The 24165-nt window shown below is 41.7% G+C and overlaps 1 protein-coding gene across 1 annotated transcript in view; it reads left to right on the forward strand.

The window, feature by feature from the left end:
- Window positions 1–24165, forward strand: part of LOC135313338 (uncharacterized) — a 342721-nt gene that overhangs the window by 142671 nt on the left and 175885 nt on the right. Inside the window, exons 6-7 of the mRNA XM_064450993.1 lie at window positions 14736–14865; window positions 20518–20603. Coding sequence (XP_064307063.1) covers window positions 20532–20603 — 72 coding nt within the window. The 5' untranslated portion in view covers window positions 14736–14865; window positions 20518–20531. The remainder of the gene's footprint in view (window positions 1–14735; window positions 14866–20517; window positions 20604–24165) is intronic.

Raw genomic sequence — 24165 nt, forward strand, 5'->3', positions numbered from 1 at the left:
GTCTCTCATCCTACCTGGTAGCTATCAAGTCTCCAGGAGGAGATGATGGTTGGAAACGAGGCCGGTTTCCTTCAGAAACCCTCCTGGGCTCTGGTCATGCCTGGCAAATACTGAACCTTGCCTGTGAAATGTTGTGATTTCGAGGAAGTGGCAAATTTCGAAAAGTTCAGCTTTTTGTCTATTAAATGTGGGGAGCGATCCTTTCCTACCGCATGGTGAACTGTGAGAAAAATGCACGAAAGGCTCTGAGAATCTCAGAAACTGCAGTAATAGGGAAAGGGGGGGCTGGGCCCCAGATATGTTGAGTAGGCTATATCTAATGGCAACTGTTTAAAGGGAGATAAACCACTTCTGTCATTCATTAGCAGACAAAATTTCCCACCATAACTGGTGGCAAGAGGCAAACATCTACCGAGTGCACAGTCTCCAAGAAACCCAGGCAATTACATTGTCCTTTGTGATTCTTGGCCTTCAACGTATTTCCTTTTGGAGGTCAGGGCGGGCTTCCTTGCCGAAATTCTTACTGATGGGAGAATTAATTGGTAAATGGATCTGTGGGAGGGAATGGTGTCCTGAGCAATGCATCCTTCAGTGAGTGTTCACTGTGTAATGGACAGAGGTCTTCTCCGTGAGTGATCACCGTTTCGTCTGCCTTGCATCCTAGAAGGTACGTTTGCATATGTGTCGTTCAGGAATTAAGTGATTTATTTTTTTAATGCTCTGGTGTAAGAAACACATGCATTACATTGAGTAATAGCGGTTCGGTATCATTTTACAAAACAAATGAGGAATAGTATGCTTTAGAACTAGATTTAGCATGTCAGAATTGAGAGCTCATTTTATATTTCGAGTTTGAAGATATTATTAAACTTTGCATTGCTGTGAATTATGTATCAGTCAGCACATTATCAAAATAGCAGCATCTTGAAATACTTATTGAACAAACATGAAAGCAGCTTCTTAGATTACGTATCAAGCATCTTTACCCAGCAAGGAAAAATACAAGCTTTCTATTTTTCGTGTAATAAAGGGCAAAGAGACGCAATAAATAGCTGCTTTGGGGAAACATCATAAAATATTCATGGAAGTCAGCATTCTTGGGGAAAAAAAATTAAAAAAAAAAGAAGAAAGAGGAAGTCTAAAAACTCTGGACACAATAGCGTAAACCTCCATGGAGACCATCTGTGATACAATAAAGAAATTCAGTTTGTCAGTCACAGGTAGGGTTTTTTGTGGCTGAAGGATCTCAGGAAGCTGAGATTCACCAGGTGCTTTGGGAAACGCTCCAAGTTCATTAAATGCGATGGTGATGAAATCAAAGAAAAGATGATTTTTTTAGAGAACACATTTGTAATTATTTTCATTCAGTATTTTAAACATTTTTCTTAATCTTTTTTGGTACATTTTTCTTGCGAGGACCTTATTAGGTACTCTGTGAAGATAATGGGCTAATCTAATGCTAAACAAAATGGTAACAGCGTGAAGTCATACCTCAGTGAGCCCTCAGCTGAGTCCTAATGCTGTCATAATTTCTTAATGTTCGTTTTATTACAATAACCTACAAGTTACCCAGGAGGAGGTCCCTGTTTGCTGGGGACTGTGCAAACACTGAGTAATAAATGTTCCCTGCCATGCAAAAACGTGTGGCTTGTGGGGATGAGGCAGCAGAAAGGTGAAGAATGAGGTAGCAACAGTGAGATGGTTTTTGTGTGCTTGGGGCACAAAAGGTCCTAACTCATTAATGATGATATCAGCTATGCAGAAGGAAAAGAGCAGTAGATGAAGGGCAGACAGGAGGGAAAGAAGAAGGTAAAGGACCCTCTTTTCTGTTGCTGCCACAGGACACAACATCATCTGGGGTCTTTGCACTGGTCACTACTGTCACTTAAGAGGAGGAAAGAGAGCATATCGTCCTCTCTTGAGGATATGGGTGGTCTTCTCCATGATGCTCCAGGAGATGCCCATTTCAGTCCCTTTCTTCAAGCTGCCCCTTCTCTGAGGTGATGAAATTGATTAAATTTACTTATAATTACTATTATTAAAAGCAACAATTTATACTAGTTGTGATGCAGCTTGCGGCCATAAGCAGTTTTACTGCAGAATATTACTCAGCCACTGTTTAAATGATCTCTTTTGGGAAATAAGTGGCTGGATCGGACATCCGGTTCTCGGGATGTGCTGCTGAATACAAACCTCTAGGGTCTCTTTCCGCAGCAACGGTCTGAAGGACTTACCAGCGCTAACACGCTTGCAGACATCGTTAGCCCCTGTAGGTAGCCGGGGTAGCGGCGTCAGCCCCCCTGCACTGGGTGCAGGCTCAAACTACTCTGTAATCCGTAAAATTCTTCAGGCAGAGCGTAGGCATCCCCCAGTTCCCTGGCAGGGTTATGGAGCCTGTCCAAGGGAGGGTAGCTTTGTCACTGTAATTACATCTGAGCTTCGCTTTGCAACGCAAAGTGGCGTCAGGACCAGTCTGTCATGCTTTTCCAGTAAAAGTAAATACAAAAGACCTCCCTTCCTGCATCTTTACATGGTGCAATATGCTTGAAAAAAACCCCTTGTTTTTAAAGATTATTATGGATACTTGTTCTAAATAATGCTACAAAGTGCACCTGTTTCTGACACCACCCCTGCCAATGAAATGTACACCAACCCTGGTCAGTAGCTGTCAACAGACTTGTTTCAGTGGTAAAACCACTGTAAACCACTGGAGACAGTAAATAATTTTATAATCTGATTTTATCTCACCTCCCTATTCATATTATAGCCCTCATTTTGTATTTGTAGGAAGCACTGCTAACAACAGCTTTGGTAAGCGTGACAGTATATGCCAACAACAAATGTGTAAAAAAATTCCTTCTGCTAATTGCTGACCTGTGACTTTTCCCAGGGTAAGTAGCCTTTCAGGCACTGAACGAAATGTAGACAAAGCCATACTGTCATGTGGTGTAAACTGATCCGATGGTACTGAAGCATTTGGAGCTGTGCTGATTTATTGTAGCAGCTGAGGATCTGGAAATTGTAATTCTTAATGTTTTTAATAATTGATAACGTTACTCTGACTGGCAGGAACAAACTAGTATATACGAGTTTCTTCGATGCTTTCATCTCTGGGGAAGCATAAGGGAGGCTCCTGGAAGGTGAGGAGCCCCCAGCACCCCGGCGTCCTGGGGGGACCCTGCCAGCTCCGCACCCTTGGGATCAGAGCAGCCGGACAGACCTGTGGCGGCGGTGGCTATTCACACCCTGGTTGGGCCATCCTAGATACCAACCCTGCCGTGAATATGTCCCAGTACATGTGTAATAAAAAAAAAAATATCACTGAATTTGCATGAAATCTTTCAATACTCTTGGGTTAGTCCTGGCTTGCTCATCTCCGCTGCTATTTTGCCTCCATAAGAGGCACAAATGTTCCATCCGCTGCATTTGAAAGTGACTGAAAGATCCATTGACTTTCATCCAAAAGCAATTGCAAACCTCTATAAACACTCATTTCATGGCAGCCGTCATCACTATCACTTCTCAGCACTACATGCTTACCTACTCTAAAGCCTTCTGGTTATCTAAAGCAGTATTTAGAATCACATCTAAATGATTGTAATCAATGGTATTTAGGGACCAGTCTGTACTAGTAAGACATCCCAGCAATTTTCGAACATGTTTCAATGTGAAAAGGTTGCATTTCCAACCTTAAATTGTTTCACTGCACTGCCAAATACTCATTTCACCCCTGCTATAAGAACAGGAATGCTGGACCGAGGGCAAATAGATCCACAACTTTAGCACGGCTTCTCTGTAAGCTGGTAGGAATACTGACATGTTTAATCAGTGTCTTTTATTGTTTGATGACCTTGTGGCCTCACTAATATTACCCATTAGAAATTGGTGATTTCCCTGTTAATATTACCAATCTTAACAATAAATTATTGCTAAATTAAGAATATTGATTAGAATCTCTTCTGTCGGCCAGTAATGTTAACTGATATTTTGTGGCTTACAGTCTTTCCCATTTTGCTTGTGATCAGCAAAGTACGTTGTCTAAAATATTAGTTATTCTTGCACAGGTATTCTGTGCATACAGGTCTCAGTCCATGATCTAATGGTAATCACGCTTTCAAAACGTCAAGAAAATGTTTACATATTTAACTTTTGCCAACTTTTATTAACTTTTTTTTGTTTCCTTTTGAAAAGCAGGTGGAGTGTGGTTTGAAATAGGCCTGTTGAAGTTCCTCCTCTCTGATTTAAGAATCTAAGAAATATTTGCAAAATGAATACATCCCAAGTTAAGCCTGGTGTTCCCTAGATCAGCTTTCAGAGAAAGTAATAAGTGCAAACACAGCTTGCCATTTCATGAGAGGGATTTTTTTTTTTTCCTGGGTCTCAACTCTTCCCTGAAGCAATAGAAATGGGGAAAAGGATCCTGAAGCTTCTTGACATTTGTAAATTCTCTCTTATTCATCTTTCTATCTAAGATTTCTCAGCTGGATGACAAATGTGTGTCATCCATGGAGTTATGTTTTTTAGACGTCTCCATTTATTGGATGCTCCAGGGTGTTTGGATTCAATTGGAACTTACAGCTTGTCTATGTTTTATTTGCATAATAAGGTTATGAATGACAGAGCAGCTACAGCCAGACGTGTTGGCTCCAAAGACTGCAATTTAAGCTGGGAGTATTTTGCAAGAGTGAAAAAAGAATGAGAGCGAGAGAAAGAGTCTGATCATGTGTAAGAAAGTTGCAGAAGGGAAACACCACACTGCAATGTTCGTGGCTGCCTGACATAGGGTTTTTTGGACTGATGTGGTTATATGCGGCCTGAATCCCGGTCACCTGCATTCGGGTTCTCCCTGACGAGCTGTAGTAGTACGTAAAGAAGTTCAGAGGGACAAAGAGTTTTCCGGATTTGATGAGGCTCTAAATGACTGCTGTTGTCTTTGTAGCAGCAGATAAGGCTTTGCTTGTCAACCTGCATCGCACGTTAGCTTGCGTATGAAGCAACTCTGTCCTTTCGAAACCAGAAACAGGTAAGAGGAGGCCCACAACCTCCCAATATATATTCTCACGGTGGGACTGTCTAGTCCCATAGCCCAACCCCATCTCATCTCATCTCCCCTACTGCCTGCATCATTTCTCTAAGAGCAGTGATTAAGCCCCCTCCCCTAAAAACTGAGCACTCGCACATGCGCACCCATATATATACAGCATATACTTCAGAGAGAAGAGACATTAGTCTGTTAGTGTTTTTAACTTACATGTAGGGCCTGAATTGCATGCGCATTAGACCTATGTGGAAAATAGTTTTCTATATATTCCAAAATACTTCATTTTTCTCCATTAAGTCACAGTCTGTGGCAGTTCAGTTGTGAACCTGAGGAACTCTGGCCATTTGCACGCAATGTTCCCGAGAACCTCTGTTGAACGGGTTGTTAAAGTGGTGTTTCGTGCCCTTCAAAACTACCGGGTTCCGAGACTGTCCATTTGAGAAACAGCTTCTGGTTTGTGTGAACTGAATTACAGAGACAGAAGAATATGCTTAAGCTTCAGCGTTAGTCATTGTTTCAGCCAGCGCAGTTCCCTGACCTTTCTGGGCTGCGTTGGCTGGCTGGCATCATCTCTAAGTGTGCATTAGCCGGTACTTGAGGTCACTGGGTTTGTAGTGCAGGAACGCGGCATTTATTTGGATTTTAATATGTATTTTTGAATGCATATCTATAAATATGAAATTGGCAAACATTATGTGCAGACATACAGAGGGCCGATTTTTGAAGCTAGATTTTTAATATGCTAAGAGTTAATTCTGATGTACAGAGCCAATTGGAGCTTCTCAGTGACGATTTACAGATTTATTGAGCCATGCACTTCTATTTCTAAAATGAGTACTTTTCAATCTACATCAGGTAAGTTCTCCAGTTGTGCCATTCTGATAATGGACATCTTTGTATAAAAACAAGACATTGATGGAAGAAAAGATTTTTCTTAATATTCTCCGATCGTAGAGGCTATTGATTATACACAATGGTCACGTCAGGCAGTGCATTTTTAGATGATTACTTCATGCCTCAGGTGATGCGATGTACCATAAAGATGATGGATGGTGCTTTGCACTTCTAGTACCTTCCAAGTGAAGCCTGAATAATCCCTGTGATTTTCTTCCTTACTGCGCTACCGAAACCGTTGGCCTTCTCCTGAAACAATAGAAATTGTCCAACTGATCTAAGCTGTTGCGTTAAGTGCTGCCTTCTGTGGCTCCTAATAACTACATTTATTTTCCATTGATTAAATTCTTTCTTGTGTAGCTTCTTCAGGCAGAGCAGTATGTTAGCAGACATTATGAAGTTAGTAAACACTATAAAGTGTGAAAGCATTTGCTGCAGGAGCTGTAGTCTAAACATTACAGGAGAAAGCAGGATTCCAGATCTAGTCTTGGCTTTGCCTCTGAATATGATTGTAACCTTGGGCAAAGCTCTTAAGTTTGCCTCTCCTTAGTTGATTTAATTTGTGCAGCAGGATAATGAGACTTAGCTAGTCTCGCCCTTCCTGGATATTGGTGGAGAGAGGGTGGAGGAGATCAGGAGGGGCTGCCTGGGCGGCTGGCTGGAGGATGGAGACGGGAGCGTGCGCTGCAGCTGGCACCGTGCCGGAGGGGAGCAGGGCAGTAAAAGGGCTCGCACCACGCTGCCAGAGCTGACTCTAGAAAAGTGCGTTACGCAGACTTAGTCTTCATTAAGTTGTGCTGCTCTACCCTGTGTTTAAGGGCAGCTTGAAGAAGAAAACGTGAAATGCCAGCAACCAGTAGAGCGTGATCCTGGGAGAGATGTGCTGCCATAGACTGAGCACAGCTATTTGGAAACCCTGGGGAAGCTACCATAATAAATACTAGGGGTATGCTGAGCTCCTGCCCACGAGTTTCACCCCCTCTCCCTAGCATTGCTTTTTATTCCTTATATATGAACATTAAAGTACTTGCTCCAAGAACTCTGGTTAACTATGAGTTTAAGACGGGTCTGCCTCCCCCATCTCTTTTCCTTTCTCAGTTCCACCATTATGCTATCCCCACTGGAATGGTAGATTCACAGGTATTAAAGAAAGTAAAGGCTTACTTCATTTTCCGATCCATCTTTTGGCAAAGCAGCAGTGTTCCCCGTTGTGCATGTATGAGGGCTCTTGCCCGGTCATGTTTTAAAGAATGGGGATTAGCTGCTTGCTTGGGAGATAGTTTGAAGCTGAAACATTTCACTGTCAGGAAGTTGTTCTTCAGATTCAACCTGAATTATCTTTCTTAATTTAATCACATCACTCCTAGCTATGCCCAGTGAGTTGCACTAAATCTTTCCTTTCTGTTCTTTCTGTTTACATCCTTCATGTGCGTGTTGACAGATATATTGCCCATAGGTATTGCTTGGCTTGACTATATGTATTTAATTGAAATGCTCCTAGTTATTGCTCCCCATATCCACCTCTATAGCCCCTGCTATGTTTTTCTTTTACTTTTCTTTTTCTGTGCCTAGTTTGCCAGTAGCTTGCTGGTTAAAATTATTTCCGAAAGCGTGTTCGATGCCCAAGTTTTGGGGAAACCAGAGCAAGGGAAGGAGGCCGCGTTTGTTATCAGCACGAACTGCTAACTGTAATTTTCTGAATTCTTGCAGAGCTTTGGTGTTTATCTGAAATAATTACCCTCGCTTCTGTTTTCATAATCTTCTGGCTTGTCTGTGGATTGTCATTTGGAGTGTTTATGGGCTAAAACTAAGGGTTTTCACGGAAAGATTTCAAAGTAGGTTAAAATCTCTCTCTCAATACAGTTTGAATCTCTGCCATTGTACAGCATTAACCACAGCACCAGCTTCTACATGTTAAGCTGATTTTTGATCTAATATTCCTCTTTTTCCTCTTTGCCTAGAGGGAGATCGAGAAAGGCTGTCCTACTGCTGTCTAAAGCCAATTAGTAGAAAACATGATTATTTCCTTGTCATTGTTCATCCACTCAACATGTTGTAGGACTCGGCACAACTTCTCACACAGTTCTAGCATCCCTCGAGTCCCTGAGGACTCGTCGGTCAGTAATTTAGAAATAAGTGCTAAAGTTGGTATGAAAAAATTTTGCCAGTACTATTTGGGAAATAATAGTTAAGGATTGAATGCTCTGCAAACTAATCTAGTTTATGTTTTAATATCTGGTGGCAGATACCTTTGGTGGTACATAGCTGTCCATGACAGTTCAAAAGTGCAACCTCTCGCTAGCAAAATGTGTGATAGCTTTCTATTGCACCAGTAAATTGGTTTCTTTATGAAATGACATTCAGAGATCCCAACACTCTTAAAGAGCTTTAAAATCCATAGCCCGTTGCCTGGGGTTATTTTGTACGGGACTGGCCAGAATCACAAAGACACAACCACTGCAACTCCGCTCCTCTCCGCTGCTTTCATAAATCGCTCATCCTGCGTGCGTAGCGCTACGTGACAGAAGGTGCTAGCTTGGGTTGAATGAAGACAAATACGTGGAAAACCATTTTACTTCCCTGCTTTGTACTGAAAATATCACAGAAAGGATGCCACCGTTCCACCTAAAAATGAGAGAGGATCTGCTTTACTATGAAACTACCCACAGTAAAGCAAGTCTGAAAGCTCTGTCCGAGCTGTTATTGAGCGGCATTAACAAGCCATAATTGATCATTTTATTGTGGGCTCAGCATGCCGATAAATACAAAACGCTCCAGTTCATTTCAAACAATCACACAATTTCCTTTGCGTTGCTGCAAAATGAATCCTTGACAAAACGATTTACTGACAGTGCCAGTCACTGTCTAACCGTGGGACTGCTTGGACGTCCTCTCCTTCAAAGTGACTGATACCCTGCAGCATCCACCACAGAACAAACAGCTTTGCTAGACGATGCAAAAATATCTTGACAAGTTCAACCGTTTTACTTTAACCCCTTGAGCACCGGCACGCTGTGTATTGTGCATCTGTGGGCTTCGCCGCAGTGCAGCAGGGTAGAGGGAGCAGAACCTGGTGTGCCGCGGGAGGTGCCAGTTTTTAAACATATGCTCTGTAACTTCTGAAGTTGGGAAATTTGTTCAGCACAGCAAAATCGCACTACTTTTCAACTCAACTTCTAAGTTGTCAGAGGGGGAAAGTGTGGTAGATTACTGGCAGTTATTTTGAGTTTACTTGAGGCTTTTAACATTTCCAAATGAAATTATACAAAAGTCTGGAGGTTTGAATTTAATGTACTACTTTATTCAACAGTAAATGTTTTTTTTTTTTTCCCCAGTGAAATTGCTGTTTCTGTCAATAATATTTTGTTCTGTGTAATATATGGAGGACTTACTGTTGATTAAAGTTCTGCCCGAGTAGGCTCTGAAAGAACACATAGAAATTCCACATCCCAAAGACATCAGGGCAGACCCTTAAAAAACCTTAGATGTCTGACTGTTGTGTATAACAAGGCTTAACCTTTTAATTCTTCTTAAGCGAGTCCATTGCAGAGTGTGAACATGTATGTTAACACTTGACCTCCGGACGGTAAAGAGCTTTCCACTTCTAGGCATAAAGTCTAAAAATTAGAGTTAAGTGCATTCAGAAATGCAACATTTTTCAGTAATACAGCACATTTAAAGCACCAAATACCTTTGTTACTTTGCAGATAAAATGATCTGAAGCAACCTAAATAGCACTGAGGAGCCTGGCCCCAGTCTAAAGATACAAAGCGATGTCCAGTGACAGATACAGGGAGTGGCTTAGGCCACCGCTACTTCCGATCACCCTTGAAACTGAGCCCACAAATCCCCCTCTACTTTCAGGGCATCTTAAAAAGGGCTGTCTTCCTTTCTGCTACCTTCTACCCCATGAGCTCTGGCCAAAAAAAACCCCAACCAAACAGCAAAAACCTCAACAATCCCAAACCCTAAAACAAACTAACAAAAACATCTTCAGGGAGAAGCCAGCAGAGATTTCTGCCAGTGGGAGAAGCTGCATAAGACACCTGGAGAAGCCTCTTTTGTTTTTCCTGGACTTTTTCTGATCTGAGCTGTGCTTCAACCCCATTTTTCTTTCATCTTCTCCTCTTCACCTCAGGTTCCTTTGCACCCACTCCGCTCCTTTCTTTGGGCCTTTTCTTGCCATTGATTTGCAGAGGAATGCCAAGGCATTTTGGCACAGAAAGAGAGTGCAGATGCCTCCGAGATGCCGCCGGGAGGATCCTCGTGCCCACCTTGGGTAACCCTGGTGCTGTAATTGAGGTGCCAGTCATCTGAGTTAATTGTGCACTGTGGACTCAAACTCAAAGGCATACCTCTCTCATGGCGTCTTCTTTAAATAATTTGTATGTATATATAGAAAAACCTTGGCGTTTAATCTTGTCTCTGTTTGTGCCTATTTGTTTATTTATCCTCAGGCTCTCAGCTCCCTGCAGTAAAAACAGCCATTTCCTGAATGTCAGGTAATACGTAAATGGTGGCTGCTTTTCCTTTCAAATTAATTCATCATTATTTTCATTTTATTTTTCTAAAATAGAAGCAAAAGCTTGCTATCGGTGACTATGAGTATCTTGGAGTAACTCTATAGCAGTTTAGGCCTGCAAATAGTTTTTTGGGTCAACAGCCTGAGAGTTTGTCCTTCTTCTCGCCAGGGACCTTTAGGTACTAGCAGTGAACAGGGGATTTCCGGCAGTCTGTGGGCAGCGCTCCACCAAACCACCTCCCAGCACTTTCTAGTCAATACTGCCTTAAAATCCAGGTGAGCTGTTTCCTACGCAGAGTGACAGTCCTTAGTGGCCAGGGAAGGAAAGCCGGCGCCTGCTTGCCGAAGTGCTGCGCTTGGTTTAGTTGCGTTATGTCACGGCATTTGTCCTGTCACGTCCGATGCAACATGTTCGAGTGCAGCAAAATGTGACCCGACAGAACGCTTTACGGCAAGCTGGAATGCTTTTCCCTTCGCTAATGGAAGAACATACATTTGGGGAGCAAAAACCACAGAACAGGTTGTCTCCTATCCTACTTTGGTCTGAAAGAGGTTGCTCCTCTGCATTTCCTTCCCAAGATTTTACGGTGTAGCTTAATTGCTCTACTTATCTTATACTTAATTGCTCTACTTCGGTTATCCTGTCTATAAACCGGGCAACTTCAGATGGTCCTAATACAGCTTAATGAATGAAGGAATGTTTGTAAACTGTAAGGAAGCTGTTAGTATGAAACTGGAATGTAAAATTTTAGTTGATGTATGTAATAATTTCTGTTGATTCCCTAGTTCTCCCCTCCACCCCAAAAAAATGCATCTTGGGGCTTTCTGCTATCCATTCAGCTAATCCATTCTGCTACCACAGTCATTGCTTGAAAACTACTGGTAATACAAAGATTGCTCCTTTTCACAAGGTGAAATATAGTTGTCTGCCTTATAAGCTGAGATACGGGTCAGTTGAATTTTTCCCCATCAGATGATATGTCTCTACTGTGCACTGAGCACTACTTAGAGGCACCCACGTTGCAAGAAACAAGCAAGTCTTGGATGAGATGTGTTATAACAGGTCAGGTCAGCCCTGTGGTCTGCCCGGGCTGAGGAAACGTGAATCCTACAGCTTGTCCCCACAGGAAGAAAAGGTCCTGTTTTCCTCCCCTTCCCCTCCTCTCCCTTCTCCACCTTCCCCGCTCCAGCACTTGTCAGATCCTTCACTTGTGGTTTTAACCTGGCAGAGAACTGTTTCCTTTTTTGTTCTTCACTGGCTTGTGTGTTGACCTGGTTCATGGGAGAAGTCCAGGAGGCTGCAGGGAAGGGAGGGGAGAGGAGCACCGGGGAGCTCTGTGTTTCGGCAGCACGGATCTGCTAGATCAGCTTTGCTTTTACATTGCAGAAGGACTCATTAGCTGAGGAAGGAGCAATTACTGCTTTTTGCTTCTGGGACCTGAGCTCATGTCCAACCATTTTGCTGCCTCGTGTGTTGTAGAGTCATTTGCACAGTCAGTGGTGGAGCTCTCTTGACACCCAGCAAATACCCTGATGTCTTCCTGTGGCTTGAACGCAGAAGTTTAAAACAGAGCACCACAAGAGCGGTTAGAAGCACAGATTCAGTTGCCTCATTAATTTGTTTTAATCTGCATTGTTACAAAGTTTGACAATGTGTGAAGGATCTCTGTACATTGAAACACAACATTCATCTGTTGTCAGCTCAAACATTCGTCTGACAGGTCTACCCACAATTATAAAATTTCTGGGATTGTTTTATTTGTTGTCTTGTTCTAGCACTTCTGATGATTATTGTCATCCTTTTATCTGCCAGTATCAATAAAAACAAAAACTGAGATTCACACGTTCTGATGTGAATCTAGAAGCTGGGAGTTAGCCCTCCCCCTGTAGTGGTGTTCAGTGAAGTAATCAGCCATTAAGAGCAGCACAGGCTATATATTTTAACGCCTTGGTCTTCAGATGAGAAGAAAGGGCAAAAATTGCAGAAATGCAGATTGACAAGTGCCTTGGCTTCTAAGTCCTCAAAGGTCATCACATGGCTGCGTTTTTTACCTTTCTCTTGGTAAACGTGCTGGTTCATCTCTGTTTTTTAATTTCTGTGCTTCTAGCGAAGGGCTTTACAATTGCGTGAACTTTCTGTGGGTACTGGCTAAAAATGTAGGTCCCACTTCAGGTAGTGAGTGACTGGGTGGCAGTGCAACGTTCTTTCTGTACTAATTTTTGGTGAAACTTTTTGTTTCCTTTCATGCAACATTTAGCACATAAAAAACCAGTAGCCATGCTGATGAGAGAATTTTTGCTCTGGGAGATGCAAAGGCCCAAAATGTGTTTAGAAGATCAAGTAAACTGGGAGAATAAGTAACTAGAAAAATCACACGGTAAAGGCAATTGGCTGGAAAGAAATAGACTGGGACCCGGGGGAACGGCAGTGATGGCGTTACGTGGCGTTTGTGGCCGGGCTGATTGTGGTGACTGATTGACTGACCTTTTCAAAACACCTCAGGTACCTCCTGTGTCCACCCAGCCTTGCTGGCTGCCGCGGACGGACTGGCCGCGGGAACCCGTTTTGATGTTTTTGCATCAGCTCTCCCTGTTGGCCTCAGTGTAGCAACGCGTGGATCGTTATTACAGTTAATCATTGCTAATTGAAACAATACTCTAAATGAGTCCTGGTGCGTCTCAGCGGTGGGAGGCGCTGGCAGTTCTCTTCCAGTTTAGTTTGTTTACAGACTTCCAGAAGCATCATTTACAAAGTTCAGAGGCACATTGATAAATCCCCTCGCCGGTTCAGTAGCGCTTCAATCAATCATCAAACTAACAGCATCAACATTTTTCCTGGGCTATTATCATCACTTCAATTGCTGCAGCAATATATTCTGCACCAATAAATCAAGAGTGATCATTTTAGATGGGCAGAAACATAAACAGCATTTTAAAAAATATATCTTTTTGCTGTCTCCTTTCATCTTTCTGTTGGTTATTTTTATGTTATAAAAGTAGGATCATTTTCTGTGTTTGTCTTAGTTTCCTCATTTACACAAAAGACAACCTGGTATTTTCCAATTCCTTTACCAGCCAGTCAACAAGCCCCTAGCTAGCATGGCCATTTTTCATTTTTCATTTTTTATTTTTCATTTTTCATTTTTCATTTACCTTTTTCTTCTTTGCTGCTCCTTTCGCTAAGTGTGGAATGTCCTTGCGTTAAGAAATGGCTTGTATTTCCTCAGGCAACAGGTGCTTATCTTTTTGGTTACAACATAAAACTGACAAAGCAGCTCACATATCTAACGGCTATCATATGAGAATCTGAAACCTTTCTCCCCTTTAGTGAGTACTTTTTTTTTTAAGGCAAGCTGCAGCTGCAACACCTGAATTATTGTACGGCGAGACTTTCTGTGGGTTATAGTCCCCTATTACATTTTCCCATTAGGAGGACAAGAAATGTATTTATTCTTTCCATCATGTGCACGTACTAGTTTTCATGAAAGATTTTTATGTTCTGAGCCTTGTGTTCTCTCCTTTTCAAGACATGTGCCTAGTTAAAGGGGTTTTCTTAATTTCCTGTTTTAGACTTTCCTCAGAGATTGCTTGTTATGTTTTCCCTTCCTTATAGTATCCAAATACGTCTGCTGGCTGGAAATAGTAAGACCAGTTTTCGCTGACGGTTGGCAGCTCAGGTGATGACAACTGGCTGACTCCCTGCGGTACCCAGCTGCAGCGTGTGCCCGCTTCGGTGCCGGGTGGCACACCACTCACGTATAATAAGATTGCATTTTATCGTTCTGGATGAGCAATATCCCACTGGATTGTGGTATTTGATACGTCATCCAAAGCGATCCGTTGTCCTGGGCAAAGCGAGGCTTCAGTTTTGGCTTCGTACCTAGCGTGCCATTTAGGTATCCACCTTGCGCAATTTCATCAGATGCAAAAGCGCTTCTTGTAGAGTGCAAGTTTGAGAGGTGACGAGAGGGAGCAGGGCGGTCTGCAGAGGACTCATTTGGCTGAAACAAACATCATTTCTTCGTGGTCACCGAAACAGGTTTTTTTCAAGATAAAACAAGTTGGAAATCGCAGTTCTCTGCCCATCAGAAATATCCCTATTTCATGCAAAATGAAAGATTCTCTTTAAATTTTCTAGGTTTTTTTTTTCCTTTTTTCTTTAATTAAAAATATTTTTAACTGGTCATTCTCATTTGGGCCCATTAAAATAACAGCGATACCCAAGCCTTTGTGTAGCTGGTAGAAAATATCTGTTCTAATGGCAACAATCATCTACAGGCCTGAACTTGCAACATCAGCGTTTATGGGAACTGCAGCAGGGACCAGAGATCGGTGGGAACTTGGGAGTCGCTGACAGAAGAGCAACAAACATGCATCATATGTCCCCATATTTGCCTGGCAAGTCCTGGTAAGAGATAGAAACCTGAATAGTATTTCAGCTAGTGTGGAAGAGAGGAGCACCATGTACTCACAAACAGATTTATAGTTTCATAACTTTCCTACTGCCTGGATTTTGACTTTGAAAACAGCCAGTTTTCTAATCTTCTGCTATTATGCATTCAAACCTCTGATCTATATTCAAATTAAAAGCATAGAACTGAAAAAAAAAAAAATTCAGTGGTTTTTTTCAGTCTCCTGAGTCAGCTAGTTTGGCAGCTACATGGAATGATTTAGTTTGTTGTAATTCCAAATATGGCGGGATTAGCCCTTCATCCTGTTGTTTCAGTGTGTCTGCATTAATTATTTTCAGTCCTCTTTAATTCAACAATAAACTCACATTTTCAGTTCAATGGAATGACCTATTCTTAAATCACGTCAATATTATTCAGAACTAGGTGATACCCATATGCAGCCTTCCCAAAGTACACCCATTTATTTTTTAACTACTTTAGCATACTCAGTCATCCAAGGAGAAAAACAATATGTGATTTATAAAAGACATTTAATGAATTTCATCCATTTCCCATCGGAATCTCAATATTGCTGAGGCACGGGCACAAGTAGAAAGAAAAACGGCAGAAATCCCTAAGAAATTATCATCCTGCATTCTGGGGTAGTTCTGTTTGTGTGTGCAAGGGCTGAACTACTGCTTTACCCTTCAAAACCTAAATTGAACTGAGCTAATTAAAACAGCTAGCGCCTGTGGCCCGTGGTGCCAAGAAGGGATTTGCTTTCTAGCACAAAACCGGCTGTGGTGTCAGTTGTTGCCATATTTAATCCTCTCCAAACTTAGTGTTTTGGTTTGAGTTGCTGTGGACGCTGAACGTATTCTTTGTGTAGATAGATGTGAAGTTTAGTTACGTGAGTTCTGGCCTGAGCTATCTGGGGATTTGAGATACATCTTGGAAGGGTCTCTGTACACATTTCCAGTATCGGTGTGCTGTCCGTGGGATTACTGAGTGACCTGTGAGCAGGTCAACAGTTAAAGCTAATAACCCAGTGTTTCACACCAGAGATGTTTCAGCCCGATTTGTCAGCCAATATGCAGCCAATATCTAGAAGGTTACAACTGTGTGACATCGGGGTAATTTTCTCATGTCTCAAAAAAAGGCTCAGCTAGTACAAGCTTGTTGATGCATTTTAGAAATTTAAGACTATCTATTGCCCATCTCAAATCCTTCCCATTTTCAGACTCTGCGATTCCTCGTATTTTACTTTGATGTGGGAGGGGCAGAACTTTCCTAAATTGAGATCAGCCTGATGGTTTAAAATCTGTGCGACTGTTCCAGCCTTAGTGTGCTGTATAAAGGATTATCGTTTCAATTGTAGCTCAGTGCAAAGTCCTCCAGGGTGGGATATACTTAGTGGATTCTTTAGCTGGCAGAAGGGTTGACAACAAATTGCTCTCTCCAGCTTTGTTTTATACAACCTGCGCATGGTTCTCGTTACAAATACCACCTCGTCCCTGGCGCAGCCAGCAGTGGCATTATATACGACTTCTGTTTAGAAGGTAAAGCGTTATCTCAGTAAAATTTGTACAGTACAATTTGCAAGTAATTAATATTGCAGTAATATTTTCTCCTCAACTCGGAGAAATCATATGGAAGTGCAAGCTATGTAGATGTTATAACTGTAGAAGTGTACAACAAATAATAATTTCGGATCATAATATTTATCTAGAGTAATCGCCGTTCATAGGACACAGCTTGCTGCAGTTTCTCTGTCTTGCATTTGGAATCTGAAACACGAATGTTGCAGATCAAATCCTGCTTTATCATGCCATTGTAACGTTTTTCTATTATCTGTTAATTATTGATGTTAGCCAGATCATTGCTTTCTGTGGATGGCTGTTTTGAAGATGTCAGCTACAAGTCAGCAATTGCTCTCGTCAGCATTGCCCTTAATCACACAGTCGCAGTATAGCTTCTCTTTCTCGTATCATTATATAGAGCTGTTATTTGTCATCCTAAATATACCAGCAGGACTTCTGAATCTATATGTAAATGAAAAATACAGCTTCATTTAATAACAGCTAAAACTGTACTGCACTGGCAAGCAAATGAGTAGCTTGGTGAGGAGCCTAATGAGTGGTCACAGAGCATCACTGCCCATACCACGAGCCCTGCGTGGCAGCCACCTGCCCTGCGAGGGCCGAGGCAGGAGCCCCTGCAGGCAGCCAGCTCTGCCCTGAAAGCCAAGGGCAGGACACGGGCTTTGGCTGCTTCAGGGATGTATCTCAGGTGTGTAGAGCTGGTTGGGGAGCAGCCCTGGGGAAAAGGCACAGGTGCTCGAGCCAGCAGCAATCCGGGCTGCCGGAGCTTGGGGGACACAGTTATCCCTCTTTACTCAGCACTCGGTGGGAGGAAAAGGGACAACAGAGCTGCAGTGGGAGTAGGGAGGTCCAGACTGTACTGGAGCTGTGCCTCCGGTTTGTGCCATCTCCACCCTCAGAGGGCTGCAGGACCTGAGTGGATCAAGCCCTGAGCAACCGGGTCAGACCCCAGGGCTGACCCTGCTGGGGCAGGCGGTCTGACCAGAGCCCTCCTGGGACCCCTTCTCACCTGAATTACTCTCTTGATCTTAATTTTTTTCTCCTTTTATGATATATTTTTGTGGGGCTCTATAGCTTGCAGGTGCATGTTGCATGGCTGCTGCTAACTTTTTAATAACTGAAGACAATGATGAGCATGATTTTTCAGTTGATAAAAAGGTCTCACTTCAGGGGAAATTTTGGCCAACAACTTGAAAAAAATATTTTAATGATTTTGCATTTTTATGCAGACAGCAAAAGAAATGTGTTGCGTGTTTGTACTAACAATAGCTCTTTTTTTCCCAAACAAGAAAGACAGCATAGAAGTATGTGCTGTTATATGACACTAAATGAAGCATAAATAATCAGTAGAAAACAAAATTGTTTAGCAGTGTCCCAAATTATAAACCATATAAGTACATTTAAAGCAGGTCTTTGTGATCTTTGCAAAGGCTTTTCACACCAAATCACCCAAATACATGAAAAAAAGAGAAATCTTTTAAACCGTCTCCTCATAACCGAAAGGTAATTAATATCAAATACAATTCTGGCATGTGTTTCAGGTGGCTGTGTTAAATCCAAGCAGCTAATAATTTCATATTGCATATACTTGATTTAAAATTTTAAAAAATATGGGGTTTTAAAGGAAACTCTGAATTCTATTCGAAGCATTAAGGTCTCTGAACAGCACGAATCTGGGATCTAGAAAGTTTTGTAGTTCAGAGTGGTACTGGTCCATTCAACTTCAATGTCAGATCATCTTTGCTGTAAAACCTCTGACCTATTCCATCAGTTTTTGTATTAGGGATCTAACTGGTAATTGTGGAATTGTGTTTCCCTGGGGGAAAAAAAAATGGACTCTTTCCCAGGGCATTGAGGCTGTTGAGATTCTGGAACCCCCAAACTGAAGAGGAATCTTCACAATAGTAAAGCACATGACAGTAAATGAAATTGGAATTGCTTCATGAAGGTTTTTCTTAACAAGCGTTTCCTTAACAATACCTTTGAATGCATCTTTTGAAAGAAGTTGCACAGAGTCCATAAGTCTCACTAGGTGTTTTGGCTTTGGTGTCCTGAAATTCCTTCTGAAAATTTAAGTCCTCACAAGCTGATGACAGGGCTCAGTACTTCATGGTTACCCCAGTCTTTGCTAGCACTTGTTAAAGCAAGAGGACACTGCTTGTTAAAAATAGTAAAGTTTATTAAAGAAATCCTTAAGTTGTTCTTTAATATGCACCTTCTATGAAGCCATGAGTTTAAGACTGAATTTAAAAGTTGTATCACTCAGCTTTAGTTATTCTCTCTGTTTAAAATCTGATAATTGTGTATATTAAGCCCGTGCAAGGATGGGGGAGTAATATACTTGTGGGTTTTCTATTTAATTGCTTGTCCTGGAAATTATTTTAGCTGTTCTAAGATATTATATACAAATAAATGTCAAAGCAGACATCTAGTGAAATCAATACAAATTAATTCTGAATTTATTTCCTTCCTCTTCTTCCACAAAAGCAGTAGGAAAGTGAATGGTACTCCTACATCTAAAAGGGCCGTGAGCCGGACTCCCACATACAATATTAAAATTAGAAGTTAATTCATACCAGGACAGTTTGCATTCTGCATTTATTGGTTATCTTCCATTCAAAGGCAAAAAAAGTATTGTGTCTAAACAAAATTGTCACTATACTTGTATTGGCTACTGGAATTTTATGGCAATTTGTATTTTAAGTAATTCTGGATGATAATTATACTTACTGCTTCGCTAACTGCATAGTTACTATTCAGAATACCTCATGTATATTTTCCTGCCATGAACGTTCTATATCAGAGCAGACCTTTTGCAAATGGATTCATTTGCATCATTATATACTCTTTCAGAAATCATTTTCTGACTGTGAGGAATAGACTTCTGGTGGAATCAGAGCTAGTTCCTAGAACTCATCTTTATAGCTAAGGCAACTAAAATGAAACCAGATAAGATACTAATTTTTTTTCCCCCCATTTGGTCTCATTTTAAAAATGATGTGCCTCTGCTGAAATGGGAATTTTTGACAAAGAGAGTATTTAGTGGAAAATTTTGCTTTTGTTCATTCATATGGAAGAACTCAAAGGGAACAAATTATTTGGCTCACTTTTTTTTCATAAGGAAATGATGACAAACTTCAGGGCTGTGTGGGACATGGCCCTGTCATGTACCTTGGAGCACTTCCTTCTCCTCTGCCCATTATCAATCTCTCCCAGCCACTTACTTTCAAAAGATACTAATTTAAAAAAATTAACCCGCTGCAGAAATCCATTAGAGTTTTTTTTCCTCCTTCACCTACACAAATTGCCACCGCCTGAAGCTGAAGAGAAGCAAAAATCCTGGATGAATGACAAATATCATGGCTTTTAAAGTCTGATATCCCACGGCCCTGCAGGGGTAGAAGAAAGGGGACGGAGCCTCTGATCAGTCAACCTGGTACAACATAAACAGAGCAAAGTTGCTTTAGAATGGCGGAAGAGGGCTAATTCCCTTGTTCTGCTTGTACAGAGGCTTGGGGAGGCGATACTCCCACACTGGCAGGGTGACAAGCTGCATTCATCTGCAACATCTGAAGGAGCCGAGTTATTTGATGTTTTGTTTTGAAAAAAGTATCAAGAACTGTTTTGTATGCAAAACAAGTTCTGTTATTCTTTTGGCTTCTGAGTCCTAGATAACTGAAGATACGGTTATTGGAGGTAATACATTTAAATCTTATAAAGTTCCTTAAAAAGATGATATGCTACACAGAGAGAACATGTACCAATGTGTGAGAGGGTTTATCTGTACTGTGAAAAGTCATAATTTTGATTTACTCACTCTAGAGATGGGCAGCTAGCAAAAAGTTAAATCCCCTTTTTTCCACTCCTTCTGAAATAAGATAAAATGAACTATGTGTGGATATGGCCTATTCATTTTCGCCTATTTCTGGTATGTGGCAGATGTTCCGGTGAGAGACAGGGAGCCGAAATGGGCAATACTAATTTTTCATTTCTTTCGACAAAGAAGAAATCAGCAAAGCAAACTTAGGGCACTAATACAGCAGAGTTTAATGCTCCAATTTGTTACAGCATGTGAAGGGAAAATGACACTTACTGCTCCTAGTGTTTACGAAGAACATGGCTCTTCACACGGCTGTGAATCCTCAGACAACAAGGTGGGTTTTCACACTTAATATATTAACTCTACTTTTTCTGTTGTTTTCCTTTTTTAAGGTGCATCCTACACAGAACAGATCATAACCCGAACAGTAGCTTATCCTTTTCCTCAGAAGAACAACTTTTAATATCTCATATGCGTACAATTCTGGGGACTATGCCTTGTGTTACTGAGCGCTGCTGATTGCCTCGCGATAGCTTTAGTTTTAATGAGCAGTGTATTATCTCATCTGTGTGGGTACAACAGCATATTTCAGAACATAGGTATGGAAGGAGTAAGTTGTATTGGCAGCAGATGAAAGTGAGATGAAATGCTTCAAAGGCCAGACAGGCAGAAGGCAGAGAAAAGGGTCTGTTAGGCATTGGGATGAGAAGCTTTTGAAATATAGATAACCTACAGCAGAGATGAGCTCTGTTCTCCTGGCACTAATAATTAGGCAGATAAGAGGGTAAAGTGAAAGGAAGCCAGGAGATGTGGACAAAGTTCAGGATAGGCCATCCTGGAGAGGTGCAGCCATGGAAATTTTATTCTGGAAAAAAAGTCAGCTGAAGCTCATAGGGAAATCATAAAGAACCTGAAATGTTTGTGACAAACTTGGGGACATAGACAGTGAGATCAAAACCAGCGGGGTGAGTGCTTTTATATGAACGGCAGAAGTCTGAAAGCTCCGGGGATGTTGTAACAGGTGTCGCAGAAGGAAAGTAATCGCTGTAATACAGGACGTAAATTCCCCAGTAATGGGAGAAGGCATGGCCCGGGTGATAAAACAGCCATAGGATTAAGGAAACATATAGTAAGAGGAAGCTGTTTTATCCCTGTTCAGACTGACAGTGCCGCAGCCAGGTCCCCCCTTCCAGAAATGCTTTTTGACAGTGAAATGGTTGGCACGAGGAAGAATAATTCTTCGGTTACCTCTGAGCGCTGCAGTCCTTCATCTACGTCAATCAGTATGTGTGAAAAAGCCAATCCGGAATAGTCATAACAATATTGAACATCCTTGTCGGAGCAGGGGGGCAAAAGAAATCAATGCACCTATGGAGGAACTGCCTAATAATGAGGAAGATAATTAAAAGGAAATTAAAGGAGCAGCTAAGAGAGGAATACGTTTGTAGGCGGCTTAGATGATTTAAAGGCAACAACTTATTTTACTACGCAACACAAATATGCACAACATAAGAATTTTAAAGAAGATCTGCCAAAAATAAAACATAAACCAACATACAATGGAGCTATTATGTTTGGGTTTTGGTTGGGTTTTTTTTTTTTAAAGGAAAATGAGTCAACTCTCAATTTGAACGTAAAAGGCAAGCCAAACAGATTTTGAGCTCTTACTGAAGGTGGAAAAGCTAATAACAAAAACTTTTTCAAACACATCAGAGGCAGGAAGCTTGCCAGAGAAGCAGTCAGACTGATGGATGATCAAGGCATAACAGGAGCATTAAAGGAAGATAAGGCTATCGCAGGAAAGCGAGATGAGTTTGCAGTGCCGTTCACTGTGGTGGAGGTTGAGGATGGCTCCGTGCTAGAGCTGCTCTTTGGGAGGGATGTGTTTAAGGAACGGTCTCAAATCGAAGAGGCCAGAGCGACCCTGCTGGGGCAGGAGGTCAGGGCAGAGACCTCCGAGAGCTCCTTCCCACCTGAGTTGCAGGGAGAGCCTGTGATCCTGGGTCTGATCGCTCCAGAGCTCTGAAAGCAAGAGCCACCATCCTTGGTTTGACTGGCCTCTCGGTGTGCGGAGCTCTGCCCCTGCGGCCAACCTCTTCTGTATCCTCTTAGGAGACAGAGGCGAAACAACAAATGATTTCTAAACAGGCCTAGACATGTTACCTTTTCATCAGAGGTGATAGCTGGGAAGCGACTTCTGGTCCAGTATTTAGTTAATGATAGACGCAGGGATAGTACATCCATAAAAGAAAGGCTGTCCTGTATATGCTTCGGCTCTTACACTGTACTCACATATCTTTTGCTGAGCACTGTACATACTGATATTCCACTCTGGCCCTTTCCTGGCCCTTCCAAACTGCCTCCTTGTACTGGGCTGAATTACATGAAGATCTAGGCAAAACCATTTCCAGATATGTTGCTCTAGAGAAGTTGACTAATCTTTAAAAATAGGCTAAATTCCAGTTTAGAATTATTTCAGTAGAGTAAGCTTAGAAGACAATTGCTATAATTATGCAAATTTAAACAAGTGTAAAGCTTTAACACAATGTATACGAAATAACGGTTTAAAGGAATTAGCTTCAGGAATTAGCAGAAATTGGTCATTTGTATGTAATAATAGGACTGGAAGCTAATGATCCAGAGTGAGAGAGTTTTGTCAGTAGATATTAAAGCTTAGAAAATCTTTTGTTCAGTAACTTCACGCTTGTATTTGTTTAGGATTGCAGCCTGCGCCTGTATTACTGTATTGGAATTCCAATCACTCACCAGTTCTTAATTAGACAATATAACTGATAACGATAATTGTGGCATGAATTGATTATTAACTGGAGTTTGTATGATAATTAATAACAAAGTTCTTAAACAGAACATAAAAATAACATAAGCATTTCCAAATTGGCATTATTACGCGGTGGTTGTGACCCAGCGTTTTAATTGTCAATATGCATTTAAATTCACGGCTATCCAGTCCAGCGTTTGAGATCCTTAAAAGCAGTTGCCAGCAAAAGAAAATTTATTTTCTTACCCAGGCTGTTTTCCAAGCAATGAAATTTTCAAACGACCTGCCAAAACAGTCTGTATTCTTCAGGGCCACTAATTGATCAGAGTAGTCTTCTGCTTTTTACATGCTATTTCTGTTTGGTTTTTACAACTTAAATCGGGAACAATATCAACGGAATCCCACCAGTATATCTGTGCTTGCTGTACACTTTGGTATTCTAGTGTGCCGTGTCTATTATTCTAGTGCGTAGCATCTGTATGTCTAGTATGTTCAGTTGCACTGATTGTAGAGAAGTATTACCCTTGAAACCTTTAATGATGATTTTCAGAATTCCTATCTCCTAATAATCATAATAACAAATAATTCTACATCAGGGTCTCATGGAAGAAGCTGATACAGTGCATATGTAGTTACGGGTGTCATGGTACCCCTGGTGAGGCTGGGGACATTTTGTACCCACCATTGAGCGAACAAACAATGAGGGACAATCGCTGGAGAATTTTAAATCTAGACCTTGTACAAGGGGGATAGGCTGCTTCCTACAGAATCAGTTCTTTTGTAGCACCTTCTTTAATCAGCCAGAAAAAGTGAGTTTTCAAAATAACACCCTAAATGACAGCAGCTTTTCGTCCCCGCTCTGACGTCCGGCGGCGTGCCGAGCCTCGTGTCGCAGTCTTGCCCGGAGCGCCCGGGGTGGAGTCCCACCGGCAGCACTCGCCCCGGTGAGTCACGGCTAATTAACCTGCCTGGGGTTTAACATGTACTGAAATGGTGGGGAGACCCAGCGAACCTGGTTGTTGTGTGACCCAGCTAAGATTACAATTTCTCTGTCAGAGCCGAAACTAAAGCTAATTAAAAATAATGAGAGCGGCGTTACGGGTTGGTGAGAGCTGCT

The sequence above is a fragment of the Phalacrocorax carbo genome, chromosome 5 (genome assembly GCF_963921805.1).
Source record: "Phalacrocorax carbo chromosome 5, bPhaCar2.1, whole genome shotgun sequence".
Lineage (NCBI taxonomy): Eukaryota > Metazoa > Chordata > Aves > Suliformes > Phalacrocoracidae > Phalacrocorax > Phalacrocorax carbo.